At 41.3% G+C, this 25,194-nt stretch overlaps 2 protein-coding genes across 7 annotated transcripts in view; one reads left to right on the forward strand and one right to left on the reverse strand.

Annotated features, from left to right (window-relative positions):
• Positions 1–2,368: 2,368 nt before the first annotated feature.
• LOC124136291 (guanine nucleotide-binding protein-like 3 homolog) lies at positions 2,369–19,319 on the reverse strand. The gene is made up of 17 exons (XM_046502174.2): positions 19,199–19,319; positions 18,243–18,295; positions 14,770–14,824; positions 14,242–14,324; positions 11,577–11,702; positions 11,020–11,103; positions 10,705–10,840; positions 9,921–10,024; positions 7,926–8,070; positions 7,692–7,779; positions 6,396–6,507; positions 5,766–5,831; positions 5,360–5,502; positions 4,914–5,050; positions 3,616–3,809; positions 3,003–3,192; positions 2,369–2,578 (listed from the first exon to the last, which is right to left on the reverse strand). The coding sequence occupies exons 1-17, from the start codon at positions 19,215–19,217 to the stop codon at positions 2,472–2,474; spliced, it is 1,842 nt and encodes a 613-aa protein (XP_046358130.2). The 5' UTR covers positions 19,218–19,319; the 3' UTR covers positions 2,369–2,471.
• A 127-nt stretch (positions 19,320–19,446) lies between these two features.
• Positions 19,447–25,194, forward strand: part of LOC124136290 (protein polybromo-1-like) — a 63,333-nt gene continuing 57,585 nt past the window's right edge. For 3 of the 6 annotated variants that reach the window (XM_046502167.2, XM_046502170.2, XM_046502168.2), the window contains exons 1-6: positions 19,447–19,622; positions 20,140–20,264; positions 21,036–21,133; positions 22,638–22,785; positions 23,976–24,185; positions 24,821–24,970. In XM_046502167.2, coding sequence (XP_046358123.1) covers positions 19,601–19,622; positions 20,140–20,264; positions 21,036–21,133; positions 22,638–22,785; positions 23,976–24,185; positions 24,821–24,970 — 753 coding nt within the window. In that variant the 5' untranslated portion in view covers positions 19,447–19,600. The remainder of the gene's footprint in view (positions 19,623–20,139; positions 20,265–21,035; positions 21,134–22,637; positions 22,786–23,975; positions 24,186–24,820; positions 24,971–25,194) is intronic. The other 3 variants (XM_046502172.2, XM_046502173.2, XM_046502171.2) reach the window with 1 other exon arrangement.

Below are 25,194 nucleotides of genomic sequence, written 5' to 3' on the forward strand. Positions count from 1 at the left end.
GCGATATTATCATCATTTTATTATGATACATCCTATTTTGTTCTGATCATTGAATTTGTGATTCTGTCATAACATTTTTTGTCATAAATATTTTAAAAATCAAATATTACAAAAAGATGAAAAAAAATCATTCTCAAGAACAAGGTGTAGAAACTTGTAGCCATTATCATACAAAGTTTCAAGTAAATTCAAAAGTGTTGGTATTGAATTAAATATTTTCAAGGAATCATCAGCAGTCGACTTTGGTGCTGTATATTATGTTGCACTAAATGTTCTAAAACACCATGGGGCTTGAAGTGATGTCAAAACATCCAAAGATGTCAAAAGAAGCCAAGAGATTGCACAATTGGAAAGTCATATTTTAGACCCGACCCTACCCCATGTGGAGAAAAATAGCAAAACAAGTTCAAGCAGGCTCTAGCTGTCTATGGACGGCAACCGCTGCTTTGACCAATTTGACTTGTGTATCAGTTACTCCTTGGCCAGTGAAAGCAAAAATGGCCATTGCTTTGGCCTTCAAGGCATAAGTAAGGTACCTTCAACCCTTCAAAGTGATGTCTCTTTCTAGTGACGGACTATTTAAAAGACAAATAACCCATACACTGACCTATGCGACCCTTGAAGATCCAGGTTAGAATTCGTCTTCAGCAATCCATACTTGTCGTAAGAGGCAATTAATGGGATCTGGTGGTCACTGTGTTCAAGATTATTGCACTTAAATAGCGACATCTGTGTTTGACTGATGCCCATCAAGATGCCATTCATCAGTTTAACATGAAAACCCCACTCACATACAGCACACTGACTCCAAGCCAAGGTACCTTCTTTTAACGACTTTTGGTATGACACAGCCAGGACCTTCTGCTCTCTGGGCAGATGCTCTACCACTTGACCATGAAGTCTGCAGTAGAAATAGCTTTGCATGCTCTTAGATATCTTCTAAATTGAAGCTGAAATTTGACATGGCTGGGACATGACCAAATTTACTATCTGGGTACCCATTGTAGATCTCAAGAAAAGGGTACAAACTGTCCAATTTGGAATTGTTTTTGGCAAAAACTATTTTAATAGATACACATATAAACTGATAACATAATGAATACACTGCAGTTGACTGAAGCTTTAGCTTTCACTCAAACATAGAAACGGTGGAAGGAATGCAAACATTAATGACATGCAGTGTAACCATGGAGTTTTATTATTATTGTCATTAAGCAATATACCACGCAAACTCATTAAAATCAGATCTTAGTTCTTGCTTTTGCTGAGCAAGGATCTGAGGACATCACATTACAGGTCACGTCAGAACGACCTTTCATCCGACCAATCAAAGCGTTGCTTACCAGATCATGAAAGTGACAGTCGGAATGCATTTTCTAATCATGCAACCTTGAAAACGTTAACACAGGGTATTCCGAATGACAGTTACAGCCCGTACAACTGATTCCGTTGATACTATTGTCTATGTCTTGTTTGCGTGGGATAAACATTTGAACGGAGAAAGCATTGCACAGTACGTGGGAAGCATTGCCATACAATTGCAACAATATATAAGACATCCGGAATATTCGTTTGTTCAGTTTTCAAAATTTTAATCGAGAACGGTGTCAACATATTTTTCAAGCATAGTCTGAAATGGAAGTCGCCAAGTTGAAACAAGTGCTGTAAAGCTCAAGAAAGCTGCTTTCTAATTGGCTAATGTCGACTTCTTGTTAGTTGTTTCAGTGGGAGGTCAAGGTTTGCAAAGGTCGTTCTGACGTGACCTGTAATGGGATGTCCTAAGATCTTTGTTTAGCAGCAGCGTCAACATAGATCCGATTTGAGTGAGATTGTATACCACGTGACTACCAACCCAGGTCCTACTCAGGACTCTCCCGACTGAAGTACTGGAGTTAGCCGTCCCTGCCCTATTTGACATGCATGTTCCTTCTGATGTTGACACCATATTTTGTTTGAATCATTGTGATTTTGTTAAAAATATTTTAAAAATATAAATCTTAAAAGAAAAAAAGAAGTTTTAATATCTCATCATCAAGAGCCACCTGGCTTAGGAAGCTGAAAGTTTGTATGAATCTTAATGGTAACAGGCCCATAGAAAGGAAAAAAAAGTCACCACCTGATTGTGAACAATTAGATTTTTGATTATGTCCCACTTCGTGATATTCCAGCTATATGACCATGATGACCTGTAAATAATCAAGTCTGGACAAACCAGTGATTGATCTCATGAGCAACATCCCAGCCTGGCATGGTGCTGAGACATACATCGATTGTTACACATGACAGGCATTCAGTCATTTGTTTTTCCCAGCAGCTTCCACAATCTCCAAGATAATAATTTCAACAATCTCGTAAAATAACCACAGCGTGATATTTGAGTACATTTATTTCTTGTAATGTACAATCCCCGACCTTCCACCGACCAAGCTGTTAGGTATATACAATATAAACTGGTATCTAGTGTCACAACATCAGTGGAAGTCATCATCAAAGTTGTAGTCTCCATCTGCATCCACGTTGTCCCCAGCAAATCCAAACGCTGATGTCAATGCATCCGATAGGTTGTCAGCAACTTTACCTGATACATATAACAGTTCTTTACCTGATACATATAACAGTTCAAGGAATTTCATCCAGATGTACCAGGTACCTTACATTTGGACAAACTTCATATTTGCAGAAGTTTATTCAGTTTTTTAAACATTTGCAAACTTATTTTTAAAAATGGAGATATTAATGTACTTCAATTCAACCATTATCAGAAATTGTAGAAAATTGGTATTCCAACTCAAAATAAAAGATTAGTGCATACTTTCTACCAGCAAAAAAAGGTCTAAACTGTCAAACTTAAATCTTTATCCGTATTGATTTGTAAACATATTAAAACAAAATGAACACGTTGCATCCTATCCTGGCACACATATGATATGTAGTGACACCCATACAGCTTTTCAATCCCACTGTCCAAGAGAACCACTTTCTTTACTCTACTTCCTACTCACCGTCTCTCTTCCTCTGCTTCTTCATCTTCTTAAAGTCCTTCATCCTCTGTTTGTTGAGCTGTGGGATGTCCGTCTTCCCTGCATCCCCCTTCTTCTCTTTCTTCATCTTGGCCTGTCTCCCTGTCAGCACCTGTGTAGATGACTTGGTGGACGATGCTCGACTACTCGGGAGCGACACCTTCACATTCAGCTGAAATGACAATAAATTTATAATTTATTGTCCATACATTGCAATCAATATAAACATAAAAAATTCGAGGAACTACCTATATTGTTTTGAAATATAGCAATAACCAAATGAAAATGTTGTGTCAAAGTGGGCATGATTGTGGAACAGTAACAGAGGCTTGAAGGTATGATGTCAGACATTGCGTAAAGAGATTTCAATTCTGATCACATAAATTTAGGTTACTGTTAGGTTTCCTCTCTAAAAAAGGATTATTGGTTTTCATTGTACAATGTTCTGTCAAAACTGCAAAACTCTTTCAAAGCAGGTGTAATAGTATTGAAATCTGCATAGAAAAACTATCCAAACTTTAAGGATAAGTGTTTAAGCATATAAAGTTCAAATTAGATATCTCCAGCTAATAACTGATGTAGAGTTTCATAGTACCTCCTGTTCATCGTCGTCATCCTCCTCCACGTCGCTTCCTTCCATGTTCTCGATGTCCTCGTCCTCATCGTCCTCGCTCTCTTCCATCTCTACAGCCGCCTCCTCCTCTGCAGGCAGGTCACACTCCTGGACAATTCCTTTCACTGGGCCCAGAGACTCCATCAACACGTGGCTGCTGCTCTTGGGTTTTAAACCTTTGGGATTTAATAATAATAATAATAATGTGCATTTATAATGCGCCAGATTCCATTCACCAAGTGGATGCTCATAGCGCTACACTATTATTACCCCGGTCAATGGATCAGTGAGCACTCGATTTTCATTCTCAGCTCCCTGGGGAGTATACAACCCAAGCTACCTGTAAGGCGCTAGAAGGTTAACAGCCACATTACCATCTCATCCTACCGGGTACCCACTCACTGCTGGGTGAACAGAGGCACATTTTGAACTTGTCACTTGCCTAAGGAGACACCACATGTGGTACATGTGCTTCAGTGTGGGGCAGGACTGAAGCCCTAGAAACTCTCAGGAGTCAAGCTGCTGAACGTGGTTACCCATCAATCTACTCTCCGAGGCCGACGTTGCTTAACTTCACCTGATTTGTAATCTGACCATGAAATTAAGATTACAGAGTACATCATCTCAAACCACACACACAGGCACACAAACACCTGAGGCAGGTACAAAGATTTCATGTTCCTTCAAATACTACTGGTCACTGGAAAATCAGCAGGTAGTTACGAATCTTGCTTCCTCAGGAATGGGTATGATAAGTGACATTGTGTAGGTTTGTTTATTTGTTTTACGCCACAGTCCGATACATGTCCTGCATTAACAAACCAGTAAATAATGGAATCTGGACCAGACAAACCAGTGACTGATATTATTAGCGTGAGATGCCATCAGGGCAAAATTACTCTTAATCAACAGCATCACCAAGCCTGACCACCTCATCCAATATGGTCGCCTCCCAGGGACAGCAATATTTATAGTCTGTTTGTTGCAATATCATACCAAAGAAATGCAACAGAGATATAAATCCCAAAGCAACAATTCGTCTTAAATGGCATGAAAGTTGTTTATTTTTCCATACCAACTTGTCATAATAATTTCAGATATTGTCATGAAGTAGAGAAAAAGTTGTTTAACAAACTCTCATGTAATTGTTTACTACTGTTTTTGGCCCATTTTTCAGTCATATTGGTCCACAAGGAACTCCACATCAATTGGGTAATGGTGATTTACTTTGCACACTTAATGCAAACATGCAGCTCATCTGGAGCTGTGCCTGGACTTACTCTGTAGTATTTTGGCTTCATCCTCCTTGATATCCTCGATACTGAATGCCTTGCCCATCTCCTGCACAAGCTCCGCACTCAGGTGGGTGGGCAGGCTGGTCTGCTCCGGGGGGTGGGTGTAGTAGGTGATCTTACCACTGAAACACAGCCGGAAACACTGACCGTCACCAACTACACTGTGCTGAGATGAGACAAAACCTACTTCAAGTGATAAATATAAAATCAGGAATAGATGTTGTCAAATTTACATAATTCAATTGCTGTTTTGCATCAGATTAATGTTCTTGAATAAGTTCAACAGAAACTAGCACTTCTCTAGAAACACAAATCACTACAAGCTACAGCTGAGTCGATGGTTTGGGACTAGGTTCAAGACGGTCATGAAAGGATTATGTTATTTTGAGACATGGTATGAATGGTACTAGTGAGTAAATGCAGCTACATACGTGGTCCAGTCCTGTATGACACTCCTAGCAGCCTTCTCCACGTCAGGCACTCCACCTTTCTTCAGCTTCCCTCGTCGCCGTGCCAACAAGGACAGGAACTCACTGGCTCCGTTGTAGTCGGGGAGATTGTAGTGTAACATCAGCTATAGGCAGTAAGTAATGGCTCATTAGCAAAAGATGTCACCGTGTTGCAGCAAATGGAAGTAAGTAGAGACAACTGAGAACACTTTTCATGGGCTAATCCAGAGATGCCAATGCACAGGGCACTAACACTTCATCCCGTGTCAGTCACATTAGTTTGTTGTCACTTTGTGACCCTTTGTAACATCCTGGATCCGCCTATTTGTTTCCACTTTTATTTAGTATTTATGGAGACATGTACACATGACACAGGCACAATACCTACCTGCTGTTTGCTGCATCTCTTCAGGATGGCTTCAACAGGCTCCACAGGGTCTGCTAACTGCTCTATCTATAACACAGCAAGTAGTGTGAGTTACATCAGTATACAGTGTACATGAAACACATCCCTCAGTCGGCATCACCTCCTGGACTGGAGCACATTATCAAGAGTATTGCATTGTTTTCATATACAGTGAAATATATCCAAATGGGTAGGGTTGGGACTTAATGTCAGTCTGGATTAGAAGCACTCCTTCCCCAATTAACAAGGAAACTGGGAGAACAGTAAAAATAAAGATGTGTCCACAAATTTATATACACTACACTCAAAAAGTTAAGGAGCACCCAATTCTTTCATATTACTAAAGTTAAACTGTAGTATACATGTTTTATACATTGAAACATGTTGAACCAAGTTCTGTCAACATCAGCTGTGTTGTACAATGGCACACTGATCTACTCACAAGCTTTCCCAATATGTGATAGATGTGTTCATTTTCAACTAAAACAATGGAGCACCATTTCAAAATGCCTGATATCTGTCCAGTGTACCCCAAATAATCAGTATTTTACCGATTCTACTGTAGGGTATGTAGACCTGCAAAACTGTCTTCTCCAGGTGTCGGTATCTTACCTTGACAACATTCCTGAGGACTGTGACGGTGTCCGAGGACATCTGTGCCATCACCACACCAGGACTGTCCAGCAGCTTGATGTGTTTGTCCAGCTGTACCTCCTGCATTGACCTGCACAACCAGACACAACCATGACTTCACAATCAGACACAACCATGACTTCACAATCAGACATAACCATGACTGCACAACCGACACAACCATGACTGCACAACCAGACAACCACCACTGCACAACCAGACACAACCATCACTGCACAATCAGACACAACCATGACTGCACAACCAGACACAACCATGACTTCACAATCAGACACAACCATGACTGCACAACCAGACACAACCATGACTGCACAATCAGACATAACCATGACTGCACAACCAGACACAACCATGACTTCACAATCAGACATAACCCTGACTTCACAACCATTCACAGCCATGACTGCACAACCAGACACAGCCATGACTGCACAACCAGACAACCATCACTGCACAACCAGACACAACCATGACTGCACAACCATGACTGCACAATCAGACACAGCCATGACTGCACAACCAGACAACAAATCACTGCACAACCAGACACAGCCATGACTGCACAACCAGACACAACCATGACTGCACAACCAGACATAACCATGACTGCACAACCAGACAACCATCACTGAACAACCAGACACAACCATGACTGCACAACCAGACACAGCCATGACTGCACAACCAGACACAACCATCACTGCACAACCAGACACAACCATCACTGCACAAACAGACACAACCATCACTGCACAACCAGACAACCATCACTGCACAGCAGACAACCATCACTGCACAACCGACAACCATCACTGAACAACCAGACAACCATCACTGAACAACCAGACAACCATCACTGAACAACCAGACAACCATCACTGCACAGGATAACACAAGCTCTATTCATTTCCAACCAACCATGGCTGTGACATCAGCTTCAGTTTCTCGATCAGCCATTAAACAATGATGTGCAAACATAACATTGCTTGAAACATAACCCTGACTAAAGTACCAAATTAGACTGAACTGCTCTCATAACCAAGGAATTGGGAAATTAGTCTACATGCCAAATGAACCAACTTTCAGTTGCATCACAGTGTGTCAGCTAAGAACAAACAACATTAATAATCGGAGAAGCTCTGCAGGAATGGAACCCATGGTCAGCAGATCCTGGCACAACTAAGGAATGCAACCATGTGCAAAGGAACAAGTTGCTGCACGAACTGAAGACTTGTGATGATGGCTGTGACTCACTTTGTGATTCCAGGCATAGCGCCTACACTGCAGGCTTTTGATCTCTTCAGGCTGTTGATGATGCTACTCTTCCCTGTGTTGGGGAAACCTGAAAAAAAACAAGGTCAGTTTCTGAATACATACCTTTCATTACTTTCAGAATCACTTACATGTATAGCTCAAAACACACATACAGGAGATGTCACTGCTTGTCACTTCATTGCATTAGGGGGTTCACCTGGAACAAGAACTTACCAACCACACCCACCCTGATAGTGGTTCGGATGTCCTGGTTACGACAGTAGTTGCCTAGTAATTTCATGAGCACCTCAGCACCCAAACAATGGCTGGACTTCAGCAGGTCATCTGTGACGGCAGACAGCTTCATCTTTGACCGGGCCTGGCAACATACAGAAGTCACTGACACACTTGCCTTTTCACAAACACAATAAGAGCTCATTAACATTGATCAGGGTACAGACACACAATCAGTCGTACTGCTATTATCATTTCTTTAACAGGGCCCAGATCACTATTTGTAACAACCTCCTCCTAATATCAACCTTGGCCTCAGTCAACAAAGTGATCTTAGCACATGTGAGTTTGGTTCAACACATTTGAACTAAGGCTTAGACAAGTCCAAATTTACTACCTGGGTACCCGACCCTACCCAGGTACCTGCTGTAGGTCTCAAGTTGGCTACAAAATCTGACAAACCTTGAAACACAAGACCCTAGGACTAAGATGATCATAACTGTACTTTAACACAGACTTACAACAATCACAGTGCAGCTAAGATAGGTTTATGCAACAGCGTTCTAATCTTAGCTCACATAAGCATGGGTACTGGCATAACCCGGCATAAGTCAGTACAAGGACAAGCAGCCACACACCTGGCTTGTCTAACTGCATCTGGAGACCTATATCTTCCCAGGAACCCAGCACACACAAGTATAAAGCTAACTGCATCTGGAGACCTATATCTTCCCAGGAACCCAGCACACACAAGTATAAAGCTAACTGCATCTGGAGACCTATATCTTCCCAGGAACTCAGCACACACAAGTATAAAGCCAACTGCATCTGGAGACCTATATCTTCCCAGGAACCCAGCACACACAAGTATAAAGCTAACTGCATCTGGAGACCTATATCTTCCCAGGAACCCATCACACACAAGTATAAAGCCAACTGCATCTGGAGACCTATATCTTCCCAGGAACCCATCACACACAAGTATAAAGCCAAATGCATCTGGAGACCTATATCTTCCCAGGAACCCAGCACACACAAGTATAAAGCTAACTGCATCTGGAGACCTATATCTTCCCAGGGACCCAACACACACAAGTATAAAGCTAACTGCATCTGGAGACCTATATCTTCCCAGGAACCCAGCACACACAAGTATAAAGCCAACTGCATCTGGAGACCTATATCTTCCCAGGAACCCAGCACACACAAGTATAAAGCTAACTGCATCTGGAGACCTATATCTTCCCAGGAGCCCATCACACACAAGTATAAAGCTAACTGCATCTGGAGACCTATATCTTCCCAGGGACCCAACACACACAAGTATAAAGCTAACTGCATCTGGAGACCTATATCTTCCCAGGAGCCCATCACACACAAGTATAAAGCTAACTGCATCTGGAGACCTATATCTTCCCAGGAACCCATCACACACAAGTATAAAGCTAACTGCATCTGGAGACCTATATCTTCCCAGGGACCCAACACACACAAGTATAAAGCTAACTGCATCTGGAGACCTATATCTTCCCAGGAACCCATCACACACAAGTATAAAGCTAACTGCATCTGGAGACCTATATCTTCCCAGGAACCCAGCACACACAAGTATAAAGCTAACTGCATCTGGAGACCTATATCTTCCCAGGAACCCAGCACACACAAGTATAAAGCCAACTGCATCTGGAGACCTATATCTTCCCAGGAACCCAGCACACACAAGTATAAAGCTAACTGCATCTGGAGACCTATATCTTCCCAGGGACCCAACACACACAAGTATAAAGCCAACTGCATCTGGAGACCTATATCTTCCCAGGAACCCAGCACACACAAGTATAAAGCTAACTGCATCTGGAGACCTATATCTTCCCAGGAACCCAGGACACACAAGTATAAAGCTAACTGCATCTGGAGACCTATATCTTCCCAGGGACCCAACACACACAAGTATAATAAAGCCAACTGCAGGCTGCAGCTGTGAGCTCTACCTACCAGATTGTCACTCTGGGTTTGTGTGGAAGCTTTGAAAGCCACAGATGGAAACTCATTGCGCAGATGTTTCAGCCAAGCCTCAACGTTCTCCTTTGGCACCAAATCTAAAACACAACCAACCAACATGTATAATGATGAAGCAAGAAACCTGGGTGTTTGGCCCAGTTTGTTCCATGAAAAGTAACAAATACTGTTTATTAGTGAAAACAGTTCAAGCAATTCCATAGGCAGATCAATTAATGTCAATGAAAGTAGAGTAGCCTCCCCTACCTCAAGCCACAACTAGCTTTGTGTAAGCCATGCACACAGGGTACCAACCTATCTTGTTGAGTACCTCAATCCAGAACTAGAATGTATTTTCACTCATCAAAACAGATGTCTCCCCCTCTGTTATACATTAGTTTAAGTTGTTCTTATAAATGTGCTTGAAAATCCAAAAGACAATAACAAATTATTGCCAGAAAACATGTTTTCAAGCAGATATATTCATCAGCTGTAGAGTTTTGGAGGAAACAAATGCTGGTTGTTAGAGACTAAGTCCAAATTGTTTCCATGGAAACAAAAGAAATTTCAAAAAAATAAAAATTGAAAATTATGAAAGGCGATAGTTGAGCACGTGGTCATTGCACTGGTATATTCTCAAGCAAAGATATTCATTAGTTTGAGAGTTATGGCCCGGAAACAAATCCTAGAATTGTTGAGACTAAGTGAAAATTGTTTCATGGTTCCCCTACCTTAAGCCACAACTATAACTTAGTGTAATTCATACATGCATTGTACCGACCTATCTTGTTGAGTACCAGCACCAGTTTCTTGTTGGTTCCACTGCTCAACACAGCTTGTTCCACCTCCGTGCACCGACTGCCCAGGGGATCACGCGCATCTAGCACCTCCAGCACTACGTCAGCAGCGTCCACAACCTGGACAAGGTTTAGGATGGAGTTTAAACATCCAGAGTCAAAGGAATGCAAACATTAAAAAGAATAAAATTGCTGGGGGTCTGGACTGAAGTAAGTTTCCAACCACCAAAATATTATGATTGGAAATGAAGTGCAACATATTGACTGCAACTCTACTTGTTAATGAAAGACACTTGTACCTTCTTGAACTCCTTATAGAAAGTTTTCAATGAGTTCTCTACTGCCTTCCCTTTCTTCTGGGCATCAGCCCCCTTTGTTGTTTTCTGAAAGAAAAGTAACAGGTTTTCCTTGTCACTCATGTACTTGTACTTGCAATAAGAGAAGCACAGATATCCATGTACTGTTACCATGCCAATGCATGCACTGTTACTGTGCCCATGCATGCTAATGTTACCCGACCCATTCATGCACTACCATCCCATCAATGCATGCAGTTCTCCTGGTAATGCATGCACTGATATCCCAATAAAGCATGCACCGTTATTCCAATAATGCATGCATTGCTATCCACAAATGCAGGCACTGTTATCCTGTCCATGCACTGCTATCCAACAATGAATGAACAGTTATCTGCCCATGCATTCAGTATACCACCCATGCATGCCATGCTATCCCACCAATGCATGCAGATCTCCTGCCCATGCATGCACCGTTATCCCATGATTTGCATGAATCCATGCACAGTTATCCAACCACTGCATGCACTGTTTCACTGTTTCTTGTGTCACAACCTTACCTTGTCAAACTCCTTCTGCTTTTTAAGAGCATCGTTCACAACAGAATCCAGATTTCTCTTCTTAGCCAGCAACTTTTCTCTCTCCCTCTGTCGTTTTTGTTGTAATTTTTCTTGGATTTCTACTTTCTGTATCAAACATAATACAAAATAAAATTAAACTTTGGCCTTCTTTTTTTTATTTTTAAAGATCACAGACATTCCTCACTTCATTGTTGAAAGAAAAATAACATAACTTGAAAACTACAAAAGTGTTAATTGTCTAGTAAAATAAACAAAGAATGTACTTTGGTTGGGGATTACCCAAGCAAGGTAATAATTGGCACTGATGCAGTGTTCAAAATGTATCATTGCTTTTTTCCAAGAACATCAGAACAGCACCTTGGTTTACAACCATGGTCTTTAACCTTGACTGGATGCACGTCTTATCAACCTATGATGGAACACTGGTAATCACACACGTCACTTCAAATCAAATTCCTATTAAACGACTCCATGGTAACACGCAGTTTGGATGCAAATTATCTATGAGTGACCTTGACCTTCAACTTTTACCAATCACATATTAGAAAATTCTTGTATCAAACCAAGGTGGTTTTACAAGCACTGACTGTAATTATAGCTTAAATCTTCATGCTGGTTGAAAAAAGATTTGAAAAACAAATATTCATGAGCTTCAGACCATGTTTCACCCAGCCTGATGACCCCACTCACCCAGGCTGATGACCCCACCCACCCAGCCTGATGACCCCCCTCACCCAGCATGATGACCCCTCCCACCCAGCCTGATGACCCCACGCACCCAGCCTGATGACCCAACGCACCCAGCCTGATGACCCCCCTCACCCAGCCTGATGACCCAACGCACCCAGCCTGTGGACCCCACTCACCCAGTGTGATGACCCCCCTCACTCAGCCTGATGACCCCACTCACCCAGCCTGATGACCCCAAGCACCCAGCCTGATGACCCCCCTCACCCAGCCTGATGACCACACCCACCCAGCCTGATGACCCCTCTCACCCAGCCTGTGGACCCCACTCACCCAGTGTGATGACCACCACCAACCCCATCATGACCCGTCTCATGGAATTCCCTCCCAACCTTATGACCTGTCTCATGGCACCCCCTCACACTCTAATGACCCGTCTCATGGCACCCCTTTGCACACTCATCACACGTCTCATGGAACCCCCTCCCACCCTAATGACCTGTCTCATGGCACCCCCTCCCACCCTAATGACCCGTCTCATGGCACCCCTTTGCACACTCATCACACGTCTCATGGAACCCCCTCCCACCCTAATGACCTGTCTCATGGCACCCCCTCCCACCCTAATGACCCGTGTCATGGCACCCCCTCCCACCTTGTTGACCCATCTCATGGCAACCCATCCCACACTGATGACCCGCGTCATGGCACCCCCTTCCACCTTGTTGGCCCATCTCATGGCACCCCCTCCCACCCTAATGACCTGTCTCATGGCACCCCCTCCCACCTTGTTGACCCATCTCATGGCACCCCCTCTCACCCTAATGACCTGTCTCATGGCACCCCCTCCCACCCTAATGACCCGTGTCATGGCACCCCCTCCCACCCTAATGATCTGTCTCATGGCACCCCCTCCCACCCTAATGACCTGTCTCATGGCCTCCCCTCCCACACTGATGACCTGTCTCATTGCACCCCATCCCACCCTAATGACCTGTCTCATGGCACCCCCTCCCACCCTAATGACCCATCTCATGGCACCCCTTTGCACACTCATCACACGTCTCATGGAACCCCCTCCCACACTGATGACCTGTCTCATTGCACCCCATCCCACCCTAATGACCTGTCTCATTGCACCCCATCCCACCCTAATGACCCAGCTCATGGCACCCCCTCCCACCTTGTTGACCCATCTCATGGCACCCCCTCCCACCTTGTTGACCCATCTCATGGCACCCAATCCCACCCTGATGGCCCGTCTCATGGCACCCCCTCCCACCTTGTTGACCCATCTCATGGCACCCCCTCCCACCCTGATGACCCATGTCATGGCACCCCCCTCCCACCCTAATGGCCCATCTCATGGCACCCCTCCCACCCTAATGACCCGTCTCATGGCACCCCCTCCCACCCTAATGACCCATCTCATGGCACCCCCTCACACCTTGTTGACCCATCTCATGGCACCCCCTTCCACCCTGATGGTCCGTCTCATGGCACCCCCTTCCACCTTGTTGACCCATCTCATGGCACCCAATCCCACCCTGATGGCCCGTCTCATGGCACCCCCTCCCACCTTGTTGACCCATTTAATGGCACCCCCTCCCACCCTGATGACCCATGTCATGGCACCCCCTCCCACCCTAATGGCCCGTCTCATGGCACCCCTCCCACCCTAATGACCCGTCTCATGGCACCCCCTCCCACCCTAATGACCCGTCTCATGGCACCCCCTCCCACCTTGTTGACTCATCTCATGGCACCCCCTCCCACCTTAAAGACCCGTGTCATGGCACCCCCTCCCACCTTGTTGACCAATCTCATGCCACCCCCTCCCACCCTAAAGACCCGTGTCATGGCACCCCTCCAACCCTCATCACAGGTCTCATGGCACCCCTCCAACCTTGTTGACACGCCTTATGGCACCCCCTCCCATCCTGATGATGTAGTTTACCTTTGCCTTGAAGTCCTCCGCCTCCTTCAAGACAGCTTCTTTGAAGGGCAGACTGTTGGGGACCCCTGGATCCTTCCTCTTCCCTGCAACAGCAGCAGGTGTAGCACTCACACCAACCATCACACAACATGAAAACTGATTTCCTAAAGAGCAGCCATCATTCTAATTTTAAAACTCAAAGTGTATTTAATATTGATGAGACCCCCGTAAAAGTTCATGACACTATCTCCATCCTTTTATCCTCTTGATGGTGCTTGATACATGTGATACCTCAGAAATGAATGTTACCTAAATTGCCAAATTTGTGTGAGTTACCTAAACATGGTAAACAGTCTGTTTCATGTGTCAGGTAATGCAATCGGCACATCAATTTCAAAGCTCTGCAATATCTCATTCCCTGGGAGTGTAAAGAATTGATGTCCTGTCTTATGTATGTACACTAATCGTTTCTGATGTCAACATATGAAATACAGAATCTGAGTGAACAGGGTACGAAAAACTAAAGGAAACAAAATGGTGAGAACTTACTTTTGTTAGGATTCTTTTTCTGCTTTCTTTTCTGCTTTCTGTTGTGTTCTTTTACCTGGTAATAACAGTAATACACATCAACCTAGGCAACAGTTTCTGATTTTATAAGCTCACTCGCATTAATAGGTATGTGTCACATCCAAGTTATACTCTGTCAATCTTGTTTAAATCAAATCATAGTGTTTGTTACCGCTAAACAAAGATCTGAGGACATCCCATTGAGGGTCACATCATAAGGACCTTCCAGCCAACCAATCAGAGTCGCTTACCAGATCGAGAAAGTGACAGTCGGAGTCGTGCAACCGCAAAATGGTATACTGGGGTATACTGAACGACAGTTACAGGCTGTAAGACTGATTCTGTCAACATGATCATCTATCTCTCGCTTCAATGGGATAAACATTTGAAATGGAAGAACTTTTTATCATGTCCATAGCCCCAGGGAAGTACAAGCTTGGCCATCGATTAGACAACATAAGATAGTTACACAATACATCACAAAGAACAATGAAGAACGAAGCGTGGTTTATTTCACGATAAAACATTGTTCTATCATGACATCATTTCTGAAGATTCGAACATGCGCTTGCAACTTGATGACATCGTAAATTGGCTAATGATATTTTTGAGAGGGAGGTGTCTGGCAAGTTCTTCCCCTTAGAGAGGGGCTTGGCAACACAGAAAAATGCAGTGGCCGAATGATTGCATCCATAAGTTGTAGAGATATGACAGTTAGTATTGGGAGGAAAGGTACAGATAATCTATGTGCAAATTATGAAAATATGTGGGAAAGACCAAATTAACCCCCCTGTTCATAAAATGGACTTGTCCGACATTGCGTATGTGGGATTCTATTCAGGGAATCATTATTATTTAAATACAGGTAAATATTATTAAAGCTTGTACATTTTATTAACATCCTTGAAGATTAATACTATAACTGTACATAATATTGATATATCATTTAAGAAATAAATGACTCATAGTTTATTCTCCCTGTTTTATGATTGACTAATGTTGACCTCTTGTTAGTTATTTCATTGGTCAGTAAAAGTTTGCAAGAGGTCTTTCTGTCGTGACATGTAATGGGATGTCATCAAATCTTTGTGTAGCACTAAGATCTGATTTTATTGAGATTGTACACTCTGTCATCCAAACTCCAACCTGGAGGCAAGAGCCAGTTAACCCTGAGTCTGACTACCTTGTGTGTGCTTTGATGTGGGTCAGTTTGCTCCCATATTATTGTCTGTGTGCAGTCAAGCGTGTTGAAGTGTGGGATTGCATGATCAGCAAGTGCTGAGCAGCAGGCCAGGTCTGTCAACATGCTGAACATGGTTCATATTGGGCGCAGACACAAGTCACCTTCACAGAGAAAGTTGGTGCTATTTTGTACCATTTTGGTCATTTGAACGTGAATAGAATATTATATTTTTTTCTGGCTTGTTTAATATGTTGTGTGAAGCTTAACTATTTTTGTATATAGTTTTGTATAGTGAAGTAGTCATAGTATGTAGCTAGGCTGTGTAATCCATTTGTTTTTCAGGATGTGTGAGTATGAAACTGAGCTGTGTTAGTGTTATTAGTTACTTCAGTTGTTTAGATGTTACTATCATTGAAAACTAAAGTGCACTTGTACAGTATAACTTTCTAGTTTTCATGATGCAAAGATAGTCATATTCTATATGTCCCATATCATTCTGAATAACACAAGCATTTGTTTATGTACTTATATGATTGTGTGTATATAATTTAGTATTTTGGTGTCACAAGCAACAGACAGACTTGCTTAAAAGATCTGTAAAGCTGTACAGATAGACTCTGATCGAATCATGTTTGTATTTCTGTCATCACATATGACTGCAACTGATGTGTATGCAAATAGGTGGATGTGTGTAGAATATAGATGCATATATGCCATGGTCTTACAAGTATGGACATATACTGTATGAACAATCTAATTACGGTCTATATAATGTACTGCTGGACATTGATGAGCATGACTGGATTATGTAATGATGGCTATGTGTACACTATTGCTTTCATGTGCACTGTGCGGGAGATTTGACTGGCCTACTTGTCTAGATGATGCATTTAATTTTATGATTCTGATACTAAAACCAGATATAGAGTAAAAGATATGACTGCTGCTGTGTGTGTGTGTGTGTGTGCGTGTTCCATATTCCATTGTCTTCCCTGAGTGCATGAATAATGTATGAACAATCTGATTACAGCCCATATGACTGGATGATGTGCAAATGGATATTGTTTCTCACACGTTACTCAGGAACTTGATTTAACCTGCACAAGGTGCATGTTGATGTGAAAAGCTAGTTGCACCAGACAAAACCAGGTTGCACCCTGGTCCCATAAATTTATCAAAGTTGAAACACAGATGCATAAACTTGTCTAAATAAGTTGGTTGGTTGGTTGGTTTGTTGTTTAACGCTGCACTCAGCAATATTCCAGCTATATGACGGCGGTCTGTATGTCTAAATAAGCAAAATCACAGATCTCCGATGACTGTGTCCTATATCATGAGAACGAAACACAAGGATAAGTGACATAGTATTGTAAATAAAACTAAGAGACATTGAGTTTGTTCAAATATTGATGTTGTGTAAGTAAGCATGGTAACTGTTGGTCAGACACAAATATGAATTTTCAATGTTTGTAATTTCATAAATTCTAAGAAGTTATGAAAATTCTATTGCTGCAGACTTGAGGCTGAATATTGGCCTCTGAGCAGGTCTAGATAAACCCCTGTCCCTGTGTATGACATGATCTCACCTGGAAGTATGTGAAACTGAATAACTGCATCCTGTACAGTACGGCATAGCTTTATGTTAGTGTACGCTGTGTAGTGTGTGGTAGTGTAACCTGTACAGATTCCTGTGGAGTTTATTGGGTGAATATTCATGAAATTGTGAGCAGTTTAGTATAGATTATGCAGTCATAGTTTAGTTTAGGTTAGTTTAGTTTAGAAGTAGCATTGGCTACTTCACCAATATTTTAGTTAATCTTGTCGTAGTACTGGAAAGTTTAGTTAAGTGGTAGTTTAGTACAGTAGTTTGTAGCAGTATTTGTCAAATAAAATATTAAGCTTCATGCCTTTAGTTTGTGGTTGTTTGCGAGTGTATATTATTAAGTTTTGTCAATAAATTAACTGAATCCTTTCATCATGTGTTCTGTTGTTCATGTTGTTCTTGGTCTAGTGTGTGACAGTAGGCCTACATATTGTTACATATTTAGAATTTCTGTCTTTCTACTTTCTATCACAGTGGTTCAAAAACTTTGAATCATTAAAACCAATTCAGCAGTAGCTACGGTATATCAAATTTTACTCCCATGTCCAATTTTCTTCACCGAGTCACCAAGTTTGTTTCAAAAAGAACTCTCCATCCACTATAGACGCTTTAGATTCACACTCGTTGAATTCAATGCAAATGAGGAAAAGAGGCATCCAAAGTCCAAACCTTTTTGGCAATCCTGCCTCGCATACGAGTTGTCTGCCTCTTGCTCCGGGATTCTGAAAAAGAGCAACACATTAACATGTGAATAAAAACAAAGTATCATAACAGTGGCACTGTAAGTGCAAAAGAGACAATTTCCACGAAGTACTTCACAGACCTTGAAATCAACCACACTCTGATGATGTTCACTTGTGAATACAGAACAGGGAGTTTGCAGTACAAAGGCCCAATCAACAGGAACATATAAACATATCCCGAACTTGTGTTGAGGACAATCAACTACCACAAGGTTTGAATTTCCATATATCTAAGTGTCAATGGCATGGTTAAAGTAAGTTCTCCATGCTTTAAGGGCACACTTAGAAACCATGCATGTCGTCAGAGGCGCCTAAATAGATTGGGTGGTCAGGCTTGGTTACTTGTTGATATCATGTAATTGTGATGTTCAAGATGTCAATCACTGGATGTCTGGTCCACAATGGATTATTTACCAACCGCTATCATACAGATGGAATATTATTGAGTGGTGTTAAGGACAAACAGAAATTTTGTTCTAAATCTTAGACAAAAATCAACGAATGTCAAAGTAAGTTACTGTTGTTCCAGTTATAACACAACGACATGTACATACGCTGAGGGTGCAGTCGGAAACACAAAACCTGTGGCCGATAACATGAGCAACCACCCACACCATCAAGGTACATATGGTGGCACGCAATCAATCTTGTGATACGCGCCTATCATGCTTATATATGTGATAATAGTCGGCGGAATTTGGGATACCATCCTCGTTTACATTGATATATGTGTCGGTAACAAGATTGACAGCTATATAGATCTAATGATAAATAATGTTTTAGGGCGTTTACAAAAAATAATATCGACATTCTTCTTCAAAAGGTGATCAGACGTAGTCTAGCAAGCTATTTTACTGTGGTTGTCACGAACACTGGTCTTACTTAAAAATTTGTTGACCATCTTGATTAAGAAATAAGTCTACTCCTGAATCTCCCGAAACTGCAGTCGACCGACATCAACATGTGCTCGATCCCATAATGCAATGCTTAACAACATCAACATTTTGGAAACACTGTCTGTTCTTTTTTTCAATAAACCGGGGACAAGCCTGTCGTATATTTACATATAACAATTATATATGTGACTCATATGCGTTTGTTATTGTTAATTCAATGTTATATTTGACTCTCGTTCGCCCGTGAGCGGAAGCGTCCAAAATGGCGGCTCCTATGAGTTGAAGGCCAATTGTGATTGATTTTTTTACGCACATCTTGACGAACAAAGAAATTCCCTGAGCTTACTGTATTTTGTGTAGAATCTTGGGTTTTGACAAAGCTCCGTTTATGTCAGCAAACACAAATACTGGTATGAACTCTATCCGAGATAACTCATTATATTTTGATCGTAAATATGAAAGCAGTCTTTATTTTTCCTTTGTCACTAGGCCAATAAGTTATTATTTTGAGCAAAACCAGATTATGCCACCGGAATAATCTGATTGTATTTCGTGTATGTCTGTGTAAAATACCGTAAGTTCCTCCCGTCTGAAAATATAGAGTGAAAACGCCGTCAGGCCTATAACGTATATGGTAAGGTATCGGTGCAAATAGAGTAGCTGCCTTACACGTTATTTTTACAAGTAAAGCACTAACTAATTTTTCATGCATTTAGTCCAGTTATATGCAAACAATTGCGATACTCCTATAGTTCGATATATCATTAAACTACTACTAGCATCTCTGTTTAGACAAATGGATTTATCTTTCATGATCACTCAAATATATCCTTGAACATAGTATACAGACATTGCATAGTAGAGCATTCATGTGTTACCTTTATAATTATGAATGTTCAGTTGGGTCTGTGTGTGAATTATTTGCAGTTAGTTCGCCTGCCATCATGCCCAATAAGCGGAAGAGAAGTATGGCACCGGATGGAAAGGAAGAACGAGAAGATTCTCCAGCGCCTCAAGCTAAGAAAAAGAAGAAACCTCTCCAATATGATGTTGTTAGTACCTCACACCATTTTGTAAAGCTACCACACTTTTTTAACACACTCTTAAAGTGTCCTGAAGGTCATTCGTTTCAAGCTAAATTGTCCTTTCCATACATCGACCAGTACAACATTTACAGTGTGTACCAGGCTTAGATCGATTCATTTCCTAGGACATTGATGGTCTGTGATTTGAGCAACTAGTTCAAATCCCAGATCTAGTTAAATTCTGTAGGTCTAGGAAGCTTAGCTAATAAAGGTGATAAAGGCCAAATGTCATGTGTATGTTAATACTAGAATGTAATGTACCGGAAGTGATGTGAAAGGAAATGTTTGGTCCAGTCATTGAAGAAGGCTCCAAAGCTTTTGGCACAACCTGCATTGGCTGACTATTTTCCAACATGTCCTGAAGACTTTTTTCATCAGATGGTCAGGACATAGAATGTCCTATAAAAAAACGTGTTAAAACATGGAAATCTCCTATGCTACTTGTGTCAAGCATAACCAATGAGTATTCTGTAGATTTACATTTATCTATCACCTTTTTCTGTTATTGCTTATCATTAATGGATCATTATGACAACAATTTTTTAAGGATAGAAATATGTTTTAATAACAAGAAAAATTCCATAAAAGGAAAGAACTGAATAATATTGTTTGTTTGTGTTGATTACTTCAGTATGAGTTGAGGTGTCCAAACAATGGTAAAACTTGTATCCTTGTGTATTGTCTGCAACTTTTGTATTTGTGTGGACATACAGTGAATGTTGCCAATCATTGTTACAGCAAGACCTATGTCAAGAACTGTATGACAACATACGGAACTACAAAGCTGAAGATGGAAGAGTCGTCTGTGAATCCTTCATTAGAGTACCCAAAAGGAGGTAATCTATAACAATGTTTTCATGCCGTATTTATGAGTTAATTTCACACTTCTTACCCATGCCTGCTGGTTTAATTTTAGGATAAGGCGTGCTATAGAGGGTTGGTGCTTCAGAGTCAAGGCTTCATTAAACATTGGACGAATAAACCAATATGTGCACATTTATTCCTGATTGAAAAGTAGACATTATTATATAATATTTCCAGACATTTTCAAACATACAGAGGTTAAAACCAAAGTGAACATAAAATTTGTAAATTTTCTTGATCTTACCTGAATTTCGGGATTGAATGTGGAATGTGTTTCATATTCAGAACTTGTATAAATGATTAATTTTTTTGCAAACTGATTCTAATAATCATGTCTCCGTTAACTTAAATTTAACTGAACTTAAATTTGCATGTTATTATAGGCAAACAATGAAGTGATGGTGAATTATGAACCATTTCTGTAAATTTATTATCCGAACGTTAAACAGAATAAAAACTGATCCTTCTGTCTGATGGGTTAGACATGAGATACATAGCTTGTGACACATTCTATCAAATGGGTTTGACATGAGCATTGAAAGCTTTAAGAGGCACAGGTCAAGTTTTTTAAGGAGACACAATTTGCTTTCGAGAGTTAGGACCCTTAGACCTGCCAGAAACCTTTGATTATGGATAAGAATCCCAGATTCACCATGATTATGTTTCTTTGTTGTTGTTTAACACTGCAAGCAGCAATATTCTAGTTATATGACAGCACCTGTAAACAACTGAATCTGGACCAGACAATCCAGTAAGTACCCCCAAGGTGCAATGACATATAGCTGCAAATATGACTGAAATACTGTTCGAAGTGACGTTTAACCCAACTCACTTGCTTACTCATCTTCCTGTGGCAAGGGAGTTTACTGACTATAAAATTCCAGTTTCCACCTTGTGGTTTTGGCTGGACTAACAAGTCTATGCATAGTCCAATCCAAATCGCACAATGGAATCAGGTTCGTAAACTGCAGTGCAGATTTTGGTCAACTGCTTGATTTGCAGGGAATGTGTAATGCCAACTCCACGTTGACAGACATTTTCCACATCTTTTCATGTTTTAAATCAAGGTGCTCAAGTAATTTGCTGCTTATGCATATAGATCTTGATTATCCATGAGATCGACTTGACTGGGTGCTGCCATTTTGTTTAAAGCCAATGCAAATAATATGATAGGTGGAATCTGATTGGTCAGTAGGAGGGACATAACTTGAAATAGCCACTGGTGGCACTACGATCGGGCCACGAAATTCCAACGAAGTTCGACCAGGGTAGAAACTGGACTTTTACAGTCAGTTAACTCCCTTGCCTTGGGAAGATGTTGCTCACTCAAAGTGTTTTAAGACATGACAGTCAATTTGCTACTTAGGACATAATTTTGATCGCCTTCCCTCACTGCATTTGCTTACAAAGCGTAAGGCAGCTAGCTACCGTATCAGAAAATTAATGGCAGATATTTAAGCTAAACATTTCTTCCAGAACTGCTGCGGACTATTACGAGGTGGTGTCTACTCCCATTGATCTACTGAAGATAGGCCAGAAGTTGAAGACAGAAGAGTATGAAGACATTGACCAGCTGGCTGCAGATGTTGAACTCATGATTAACAATGCAAAGGCTTACTACAAGGTGAATACTCTGCAATACCAGTGATGTGGATTCAACTAGATTTATCTCCTTACCAGTGTGTGAAATAGCCACAAAATACTGCTTGCCAGGTGGGCTAGCTAGACATAAAGGTTACTAGCCAGTTTCAGATTTCATGAGCTCAAATATGCGAGTTTACTTTTCCAGAAATTTGATTCTTCAAAGGTATCGTGAGTCAGATGTTATGAAAAGAGATGACAGTGCAACCTCAATTCGTTACAGATATTAATTTGATTTTCGATAGTTGTATTTATCTACAGAAGCAAGAGAACTTCTTTATTTTGATCAACTAAGAGGCGTGCACACAAAAATCAGTTAAAGTTTCAGTCGCCAATCAGGCTAGGGACAGTTCAGAATCTTTAGTCAGACTGACACTTGTTAGCAATGGGCTAGTGGGCAGGTGGCTATTTCCCACACTTCTCCTAAATACAGTGCCTTACTGTACATTTACAACATTCCTCAATTTGATTGAGACAGTAGTTTATATGTCCTGGATTTGTTGGTACCCATCGTGTATTTGTCTGCTCTAAATTTCTCTGGTTGATGAAAAAAATGTAAGAAAATACTACCATTTTAACATCCAACCTACTTGGTTTCATATGAAATTTTCCAACCACAGAACATGTAGAGTACTCAATAACACCTGCAGATCTGAAAACACATAATTAAATCTTTTATTCTGTATGACTGCAAATATTGCAATAACTTTTTTCTGATCCAGTATTTTGGGTAAAGAATATAACAAGTTTTCTTATTATTTGTCTCATTTTACAAAATATCTACACAAAAATGATGTTTCCCTTTAAAATTGACTGACAAACCTGGAAGTAATTTTTCTCTCATATTGTTATCTCCCCTGTAGATATGACCACAAAATGGCAGCAGCTCACCACGCTGAATAATGTTTACACTTCAGCATGTAGAAATTGGGATCTACATGTACAATCAGTGTCATACACTTTAGCTCCCAATATATCGCAGTACTTATCATGATACAGATACCTGTATCGCAATATATTGCCATACAATTTTTTTTACCAATGTACACCCATTATTCAGGCTTTGTGGCTGAAGTTTTTTTCACATTAACTATGAAATGTGTGATGGTGGAATACTGCTTCACTGATAGCTGATCCAGCCTTGAAAGTTAAGTTGTATGTTTCTCTCCTCAGAAAACATCTCAGGAGTACAAGGATGCCTGTGAAATCTTGGATCTTTTTAATGAAGTGAAGACAGACATCATTGCTGAAGCATTTGGGGAGGCCAGTCGCCCCGAGAGGCGAAGGTCCCGTCGTGCTGACCCTGAGGAAGATGATACAGTTGGAGAGGATGACGACGGGGAGGACATTGAGAAGTCCAATGGAAATGGGGACGATGATGATGTGAGCAGAGATAGAAGTTAACTGAAACAGATATGTTATATGGATTGTGTGTAACATTGGTGAAGGCTGCAGGGTTTTACGCAATGCGTCAGTATTTAAAAATATAGAGAATGGACGCACAAAGACAAAGCCATTTTGTTTAAAGCAATATGAGACAGGAGAGGTGGAATCTGATTGGTCAATAGGAGGGGCATAAATGTGTTCATGATCAGATATTGTTTGGATGCACTCAGTGTTTGAAATAAAACAAATTGCCAGGCTGCCATCAGTATCAACAGACTTTAGAACCTGCAGACCCTGAGTAAACTCTCAGGTCCTTATTTAGAAAATGCAGCTCATTGTGTAAATAGACATGTAAATTTACTGCCGGTCATAAGGACCCATATAACTTTGAAAGTATGGGCCTGACATGAGATCTACCTGCTACAGGCCTATGGGCAGGTGCTTAATAGGATTGCCTTTTAATAATTATGCCTTTGAACATGCTTAAAAGCATACACAACTAAACCAATTAGATGGACTAATTGTTGGAAGTTACTGCCAATACACTTTTTTAAAAGTTGAATAGGAAAAGGAAATTGCTTGAGGAAGAGGCGAGAGAAGGTAACGCTGAGTGCTTTTTCTGTGTTTATCAGCTGACAGAGGATGAGAGCCTGTGTGACCAGCCACAGGATGGCCAGCCGGACGACCCCGATGACCTGGAGCAGCTGTTCTCCTCCGTGATGACAGCCAGGGATGGAGAACGTGACATGAGCCTCATTTTCCAGCTCCTTCCTTCGAAATCTGTAAGTACAATCATCTGTTGTTTTCTTGTATGGGGCACAGGTGGCCCAGACATCTAAAGCACTGCAAATTGCTGAGTTCTGTCCCTTGTCAGAAACATTTGGTCTTGGGTTCGAATCCCAGATTCGTCCTGATTTTGTTTCTAGACTTGTTAGCACCATACCTTTGCTTATGGGTTTCACCAAAGTGGTAAAGGTCTGAGACCTGCTTAACTTTAGGTTTTCCT

The sequence above is a fragment of the Haliotis rufescens genome, unplaced genomic scaffold (assembly GCF_023055435.1).
Source record: "Haliotis rufescens isolate VD_foot unplaced genomic scaffold, xgHalRufe1.0.p SCAF_22, whole genome shotgun sequence".
Classification (NCBI taxonomy): domain Eukaryota; kingdom Metazoa; phylum Mollusca; class Gastropoda; order Lepetellida; family Haliotidae; genus Haliotis; species Haliotis rufescens.

What these genes read in the sequence shown, in the direction of transcription:
- LOC124136291 (XM_046502174.2), bottom strand. An exon ending in CGGAGGACTTCAAGGCAAAG is followed by an intron (nt 11,703 to 14,241) that starts GTAAACTACATC and finishes TGTTTGATACAG; the next exon opens with AAAGTAGAAATCCAAGAAAA. An exon ending in GCTATGCCTGGAATCACAAA is followed by an intron (nt 6,508 to 7,691) that starts GTGAGTCACAGC and finishes CTGGTTGTGCAG; the next exon opens with GTCAATGCAGGAGGTACAGC.